Source organism: Durio zibethinus, chromosome 11 (assembly GCF_047325235.1).
Source record: "Durio zibethinus cultivar Kanyao isolate XHJ-2024 chromosome 11, ASM4732523v1, whole genome shotgun sequence".
Taxonomy (NCBI): domain Eukaryota; kingdom Viridiplantae; phylum Streptophyta; class Magnoliopsida; order Malvales; family Malvaceae; genus Durio; species Durio zibethinus.
The window spans coordinates 6,432,253-6,441,462 of record NC_143172.1 but is presented as its reverse complement, the minus strand read 5'-3'; the positions used below and the strand labels follow the sequence as shown (position 1 = coordinate 6,441,462).

At 30.7% G+C, this 9,210-nt stretch overlaps 1 protein-coding gene across 1 annotated transcript; it reads right to left on the bottom strand.

The window, feature by feature from the left end:
- Positions 1-1,183: 1,183 nt before the first annotated feature.
- LOC111290443 (cytokinin hydroxylase-like) lies at positions 1,184-4,481 on the bottom strand. The gene is made up of 4 exons (XM_022881747.2): positions 4,121-4,481; positions 3,767-3,996; positions 2,535-3,143; positions 1,184-1,847 (listed from the first exon to the last, which is right to left on the bottom strand). Exons 1-4 carry the CDS (start codon positions 4,410-4,412, stop codon positions 1,419-1,421), a joined length of 1,560 nt encoding a protein of 519 aa, XP_022737482.2. The 5' UTR covers positions 4,413-4,481; the 3' UTR covers positions 1,184-1,418.
- Positions 4,482-9,210: the final 4,729 nt, after the last annotated feature.

The window sequence follows — 9,210 nt, the reverse complement described above, 5'->3', positions numbered from 1 at the left end:
CTAAAATCCTTTAAACTTAATTATGTTGCTTGAATAATTTAGTGTCTCATTGTCATGATTTCGCGAGACTTAGTCTGATAAGATTCAAAAGAACACATAATGAGCTTTCATGTTTTGTTGACGAAGAGCTGGAAATGAACATGTTGACGGTCTTTTCAGAGCTTCCGGTCAAGACCGGCACTAGAATTATATCTATTAATTTCTGTATGATCATTCAAGTAGGGATGGTGAAGCTTAGTTCTGTCTAACACTTTTTTGATAAATATTATTGGAGAATTAAGCTGAAAATTAATCCCTGTCCACATATTTCTTCGGTAGGCTGATGATCACTAGGTCAGGAAATTAATGATGTTTTACCACTTGAAATTCTTTGTCTGTGTTGAGATGGCTTCAATCAGTCTGCTCGTTTCTGTGGTAGTTAAAATATCATGATTATGATGTTATATTTTTTTTTTGTAAGTTTAAGAATCGTAGTTAAAGATCCATTTTTGATTCGTGGGTCCTCCATTTCAATTCATTCTCTCTATGTTCAAATACAAAAATTAAACAATATTACCATACAAGGCGTACATATACGATCATACGCATCTTGATTGTAGAAAAAAAATGATACTACTGTATATGACTGTATATTATAAGATAAGATAAAGGGGTGGTTATAACAGACACTTGAAAAGAAGATAATACTGAAAACTAGTGGAGAAGGCGGCACAAGAGGCCGGAGAAGAGCAGAACATGAGTTCTCTGAGAGAAGCAAGATGCTTCAGAGCTGAGTCCAGTACTCCAGTCTTTTAGGTTTTTGCTCTTGAGTAAAGCAGAAGATAATGTCTTAGACAAACGAGTCATAATGAAGGTGACGGAAGGTATTTTGACTTTTGATCATGATCATGAATGAAAATTAATTAGATTTCGTTTGATTAATTTGGTTGATACTTTTGTTATTAACATCTTCTCATCAAATCATCTCGCGTAAATTAATCGAGGCGGACAGGGCCAATTAGATTCCGAAGCGGAAATTTTTTTCTTGTACAAACAGTTCACTGCAAGTCAGTGTCCCATGTAATTGCTAGGTATACAAAAGTATCAAATAGACAATATGAAGAAGATATCATATATTTGAGCTATATATTCACAGTAATAGACAGAAATATGGATGATGTAATCGAAAAAAGCAGATCATGAATTCCGAGAAGTTGAATTATACTTTTATTAATTTCCATTTACTATAATACATATAACACCTGAACGCCTTGTATATGCATGGCATATATATGAGAAACGAAGAGAATATATGAACTTGGTCTACAAACTCGATTTCATTTTAGTAACTATTTATATAATTAAGGTATAAGAATCAACTTCATCCTCCTAATCTAATCTGATTATACCATAGGAAAAAAAAGGGAAGAAAAAAGAGCCTAGAGGGGTTGAACTATGAGGGGCAGCCCATATCTAGGCCTCAGCGAAAGCAAGATAGTAGGTGAATGGCGATAATTTGGAGAGAGGGAGAAGGAAAACCTAGTGAGCATAAGGGTTAAGACAACTTTGTATTCCATCATCGTTAAATTCCTTCCAACACACATCCTCCCTCCAAACCCGAAAGGCAAGAACCCCATCTTGTGCTTGCACCCGCCGTATAGATGATCATCCTTAAACCTCTCCGGCCGGAATTCATTAACATCATCACCCCATATTGCTGGATCATGGTGCATGGCTACAACGTCGATCCACATGTTGGTTCCATTAGGGATAACTAGATCATCCACCTTTATATCTTCTCTTGCTTGCCTTTGTGCATTTGGTGCTGGTGAGTATAGTCTTAGCACCTCATTCATCACCCATCCCATCTGCAAGCAATAGCCACACAATTATATATTACCCAAATTGAACAAAAAAAAAAAAAAGAAAAGGGAAAAACTCATATCAAATAAGAAAAGAAATAATTCCACGTGAAATTAATTCGTTAAATACGTAACCATAGGAAGATAGTTTTATCAATCCATGACACTTGTACACGTAATAAAAACAAAATCAATGAAATGGGTAGAACTTAAGAAGACTCCAAGACCAAGTTGGCCGGTTGGGACTCGGGACCCTAACCAACCAAACTAGAATCATCAGGTTTTTGAAGTGTCGCTTTGCACACGGTCAAATTGAACTTCTCTTTTGGGTTTTTTTTTGGTGGTGGGAGAAGTCCAAACTATTGGGGAGTTGCCAAAGTGTCAAAAGGAGCAGTTTGTTTCTACATATCATGCTGATGACACGTCACCGATTGGTCCAACTTTGACCTTTGACATGGAATATATTGTTGAACATTCTACTCAACACGGATCGAGATTTTGAGTTTCAGGATATTGGAAAATTCTCAGTCTATGACTCAAGAAACATAAAAAAAAAAAAAAAAAAAAAAAAAAGACTAGGGCAACATATGTGTACGTGAATATCAAGTAATAAAATGGATATTAAAGTTTCTTCTAATTAATAATCAAGGAAAATAAAAAGGAAAAAAAACACTGATCTAAATCAAGAATTACCTTCTTTAAGCCAGCAAGCCTGGTGAAATCGATCTCTTCATCACCAATCACTTCTCTAATTTCCTCCCTTAATTGGTTTTGCCAATGTGGATGCATGGCCAAATGTAACAATGTCCAGGTGAGTGCCAATGCGGTGGTTTCGTGGCCACCAAAGAAGAAAGTCTTGCACTCATCAACAAGCTCCCTTGCATTTAAGCTCTTACCTACCCGTCCGTCGACATGGTTCCCTTCCATCAAAAACCCAAGCAAGTCCCGCTGAGGGGATCCATCCCAAGACTTCTTACGAGCGTCTATGATGGATAAAAGGAGCTGGTCAATTTCTCTGCCCAGTTTCTTGGCTTCTAGGTTTTTCTTAGGGCACATCAATTTGCTAAAAGGAACACCCACATAGCGGTTTGAGTTGAAAAGTGTGATTTGCATGGCTCTCAATTTCTCAAACACTTTACTCCCGTTTTGGTAGCTCAACCCAAAGCTTGTCCTTGCAATGATCTCCCCTGCCGTTATTGTGATTTCCCTTTCAACATCGATTTCAGGTTTACCAGAATTTATTAGGGTAGCCCACCTGTCTATCATCTTTGCGGCCGGTTCCACCATCAAGCTTGCCATAGCCTACATATTATCAAAAAAATTTATAAATTCTTCTTTGTCTTTACCATTTTTAATACTATTATTTTAATTAATGTGAGGAAAACAAGAGTCAGTTAATTTTGGATATGGTACACCCATTAACTTTTGTCTTTTTTTTTTTTTTTTCTCTTGGTACATATACATTTGAGAAACTCAAAAAAGACAATGATTTCAAACCTAAGTTGTTATCCTTTAACTTATTCATTTATCCAAAAAAGAAAAAGAAAACAACACAAAAATCACTATTATATATAAGTTTTAAGACGTAATTATAAGTGTACATTCAATTTGTAAAGATGTTTTAATGGCAATACCAAAAAAAGATGTTTTATATTTTTTTCTTTTTAGGTCATAAATTCGTCTTTTGCCATTTAAATTTAAAGTCAGTATATTAGTAATTGTTTAGTAACCTTCAGGTTAACAGATTAGACTTTTACACTTCAGAGACGCTGTCACTTGTTGAAAATGCATTTTTGTGAACAAAATTAAGGTACCTTTTTCCACCACCGAAAGCGTATAGGATGGAGCCTTAGATTAGTGTTTCTTTTTTATTATTATTTTTAATTAGTTTGAGAAAATTATATAGAAGAGAATTTAAGAAAGACCTTCAAGTTAGCTGGAGAGAATGCGGGAGTAATAACATGGCGATGACGAACCCAATCATCTCCTTCAACCATGACTAAACCACTTCCGAACATAGGCTTTCTATCATGTTTAAACACATTAGGTTTTCCCCAGCTCTTTCCCAGGACTCCTGATGACATTTTCTTAAGGAACTCTGGCTCTGCAATATATAAAAATGGCTCCGTTCCCAGCCAGTAGATGAACACTTTTCCTGCAAGACAAACACAAACGCTAACTCAACCAAAAGAAAACATACGTAGTTCTTTTAACAAATTAAGGATTTTCATTCTTTTTTCTTAGAGGTGTTAATCATATGACAAGAAACAAAGACTTACCATGAGATTTTTGCCACCGAGCAAAGTATGGAAACACAGTGGAGTGTATATCATGGGAAATACCAGAGGATTGAAGTGAAGAATCATTAATGTTTTTACTATTGTTTTTCATCTCTCCGATATTTCCCAGTGGAAAACTAGGAGTTGGACCTCCAAACCCATTCCGCTTAATCTTGCGGTAAGCTCGAATGGGCAGAATCCAGCAAGAGAATAACAATCTCAAGAACAAAAAGAGAAGAAAACCCAGCGTGGCTAAGCTGAAAAAAGCTTGGGATAGCTTGAAAAACCCCATTTATTTATATATGTATCTGATCTCTCGATAAATATATATATCTCTAGCTCTTTGTATGTAAGCACCTTAAGATATCAGCTGAATTTGATAATTGAAGAAGAGAATGAAGTGGTATTTATAGTAGAGAAAGAGAGGGGATGGAGTTCAAGAATGTTGGAGTTGTTGAGTATTGCCCCACCAATTTTTTGGGGTTTGAACGTTTTTCAAGTCTTTCCTGTTGAACCTTCTTAAAAATAAATCTTCTTTTTTTTGGTAAGAAATCTGCTTTTTTATTGTTTTTGTTTTGTTGTCTAATTTGTATTAGAATATATGAAAGTTGATTTTGTCAACCAAACCTAATTGTCTTTGTCAAATCTTTGGTCCCCTTTACGGCAAACCCTTTAACACACATGGTCGGATATATATATCTGCTCTGCTGTGGACGACCACCCGTACTTTCTTCAGCTTCTGTCCAATTGATTTCCTCCACGTCAGATAATTCTTTTTGCTCTACAGCTGTTTTCCACACGTGGACTTTTGGATACCTGGTGAATTTCTGGGAAGCTTAATCTCTCCAATTTAAGCATATTGTTTTTTTTTTTTAATTAGTACAATTTAAAAATGATTAATTTTAAAAGCTAAATATTTATCTTTATAAAAAAAAAAGAATGAATATTACAAAAATATTTTCTGACCAAAAAGTACTAAAATATTTTAAATAAATTATATTATATGTGACCATAATGCCTTAGCTTTGGCCACCATCATAGAAATTATAGCTTAACCCTTTTCATTCCATGGTTTGGACTGTGGAACAATGAAATTTTATTTAGATTCTTTGAGGAATATTATACGGTGTTAATATTTTATTATTTCATGTCATGATTTATAAGTTTAAGTCATTGACTGGACAGCGTTTCCACTGTTTGGAACATATCATATGAGAAAGGTCAAACCCAGTCAAATTGAAGTATTTATTACTGTAATATTAATTAATTAATTAATGATCTCATTTATAATTTATTATCTATGAAAAATTTTATTTTTATAAACAAATCAATTATCATATATTTTTTATTTAATTAATTTTTAATATAATTTTTTAAAAAAAATCTTATTTTATCTGTTCTATTTGTGAAATCTAAATATTTTATTGATAATAAATAAGATAATTTCTTTTCAATTAACACTATGTGAAAACAAAATAGCATACCCATTACTGGATAATATTAATATTAATATTTATACATTTATGAAGCCTAATTAATTTGTAAACTTTCATACTCACTATCTGTCCCAAATACTCTGTACAAAGATTTTGAACACACTCTTTCTCAATGTGTGAAAAGGTTATCTTATAATTAAAGGTGGCTTTTGCCTTTAGGCATGAAAAAAGAACTTTTCTAATTAAATCGAATTTAATCTCTCATTTCCCCTATATAAAAGTTTCTACCTCCATACTATATATAGTATACACATACATAAATAATTTTTTAAATTTATAATTATAATATTTTTCGTAATCATTTAAAGAGATATAGTAATATGTTTAAATTCCCTTTATACAAACATCATAAGACAATCTAAAAAATATTAACCACCTATTGTAAGTCCAAATTGATGCATGTTTCTCTTGAAATGTATGATTTTTTTTTATTTTTTAGTAAATTATTAAAATACATATGAAATTTGAATTTTAAAAATGGATTCTTAAGCAAAATTAATGGTATGCAATGCATATATATATAATTCAAATTTCAAAATTATTAGATAATATTTTTTAAAGATGATTATATAAATTAACTAAGATCATATTTAGATTAAAATTTTAACGTATTTGTTTTTTTATAATCTCTTATAATATAAATATATATCATTTTACTTTTAATTAGGTTGAATAAATTAAGATTTCAATTTTAAGTCATGATACACCTCTTTTCTTTTTAAAAATTTAAAATGAAGTTAAATTGCTACTACCTATTATAGCATTATTAATTGCAACAATTATTTACTATATAAAAAGGTGTAAAGCCACTTAATTATTATTTATTAAACTCCATTATCATAGTTAACTAGATCTTATACATGAGGGAGGTATGGTTTGAAAGGAATTAAGATTTCTGCCAACAATCCATCCCTCGAGCTTCATGCATGTATAGAGATTTTCAACCAGAGGACGTACCATTGCTACAATATTCAATGGTCCAAATCTATTTTGATTTTTTGAAAGCCAGAAAACTCCCAAAGGCCAAAAAGCTTTGCTAATTAGGACTTGAAGAATGTAGAGCCATGAAAATAAAACATTAATATAGTACTTGGTCCTTACCAACTCACCATTAAATGTTGGGTTGGTGAACATTTATCTTTGGTAATCTTGCAATAAATCTTTCTTATCTAGCTTTTAATTAGTAATTTCAAGACTACAACAATTTCAAAAACCACTCTTTTATACTAATTCTAAATAATTATTCCTTGGTTTTAAGATTATATTAATAATTTTCAATTACAAGTGGTGGGAATGACTTTTTTTTCGAAGTTATCCATTAAATCTTCAAATTTTAGTCAAAAAGCGAATTGTATCATTATTAAAGGGAATTGAATTTTTAATTTCAATTATCAAAATTTAATCTATAACAATTTTAAATATATACAAAATGGTGTAACTATTCATGCATTTCGTGAATATATCTTTCATCCAATGAATAATGTTATTTATATATGCTGTACTTCAATATCAGAGATTTTGTACGGCTGTACCTTGTATCATTTATATTTTCTGTGTTAAAATTTTTACACATGAAACACATTAATCAGAGAAATATTAACAAACTATAATAATTATAGAACCGAGAAAAAAAAATCGAAGAGTCAATTTTAGGGCTTAAGAAAAAAAAGAAAACTGGAAATCATCATGCTTTGAGTCTAAGATCAAATATTGAAAATTGTAAGTCAAAGATAAATGTGTCATTTTCTTTTTAGGTGAAAAATCAAAGGTCGCTACGTTCTTAATTCCAAAGCAGGGAGGATTATTGGCAGCATTTTGATACAATGGCCACGAGCTTCTCACACCTTTCCTCAAATCTGCAAGTTTGTCATTTGCTCCTTTCAACAGGATACGTGAGGTTCGTGTTTGACAAAAAATGCCTACATGACTTTTTTTTTTTAAAATACAAATGCTTACATGACTTAATTATTAATTAAAAAATCAATGATATCAGCTCAAATGGTAAGAAGTTTTTTTGTTCTTTTGAACTCAATTGTATAAAAATAATTTTTCATCAATTCGTTAAGTTCAATATAGAAAAATTTATTTAAATTTATTAAAAAATATTGAGTGAAGATTAAAAACTAATGCTAGGAAAAAAAAAAAGACCTTGTTTTGTTTATTAGATAAAGGATAGGGGAAGTGGATGATGGGATTTGAACTCCCATATTATATGTTTTTCTAAAACTTATTAGATCAAAAACCTTGTGATTAACATGTTTTTTAAGATTAATTTCTTAGCCAATAAACCAAAAACTTTCCGATTAATGCAAATCCTCCTGCAAGTGTGTACATAATTAAATCCCATTTAATAATTAACCAATTATGGCAGACAAGTACGAAATGTTCCCAAAAAAAAAAAAAAAAAAAAAGGTTAGACCAAAACATGTTTTATCACAGCAAGAGATATCAAGGGAAACGAGTATTAATTAGTACAGGACATGTAGGGTCACATAACAAGCTATCAAAGCTTGAAAACATAAACCATAGTTGACATTCACAGAAAAACTCAAGCCTCTGGGAATACTAATAATATAAACCAATTTGCTTGAATGTAAAAAGTCAATTTGATCGTGCATCACCTTTTTTATACTATACAATGCTTACATTTAAAAAAAAAAAAAATCAATGGTTAAGGTATTATTTTATAAATTTTCTTCATTTAATAGATTATCTTTTAATCAAATTAAAATATGTATGCATTAATTTTAATTTTTTTTCCTATAAATATTAAATTAATATGTGTTTATAAACACCCACTAACATTTCCCTTCACTATAATAAGGTTTCTATAATCAAATTAAATTAACATCAAGTGTATATATACCCCAATTTAATTAGGTCAGTTTCCATTACGATGCTGTGGAAGTAGATTTAATGGCCGGTGAAATAAAAGGAGACATGAATTATCCCAAAAAAAAAAAAAAAAAGAAGAAAGGAATAAAAGGTGACATGCATGCAGAAAGTGTGTATTTATGTAGCTGTATTTCAATATATATATTAACTCCATTCGTATTTGTAGACCTTGAATTCCACGAAATAGCAGGAAAATTCAACCCAACAACAAGAATGTTACAAAATAAAAAGGAAAAACAAGCAAAACGCATCGCCGTCCAACCAAATAAATCTGAAAGCTACTTGTCCAAAATTTTTATTTCATTTGAAATTATATGATATATATGGTTACGTCAAAGTGACGTGTTGCCATTTCCTAATAGCATACATCTTTTTGCTACATACAACAAGAAAGTTTCGTGGGACTCAATAAATAATATTACTTGTAGCTTAATTAGCCATCTTAGAAGAACTTATCAACATTTCAAACACTAATTTACTAATTAAAGCAAGGAGTAACACGTGCGAATCCTAAAAATAAAAATAGTGAACGAGATATATATTATTGATAATTTATTAAATTAATTATTGTCTTTTAATTATGATTTTTTTATTAAATTAAAATATTGATTAATTTTTATTTATTTTTTTATTGACATGGAAATCTTTATTAAATAAACTTTTCGTAATTTTATTATTAAATTAAATATTGATTACTTT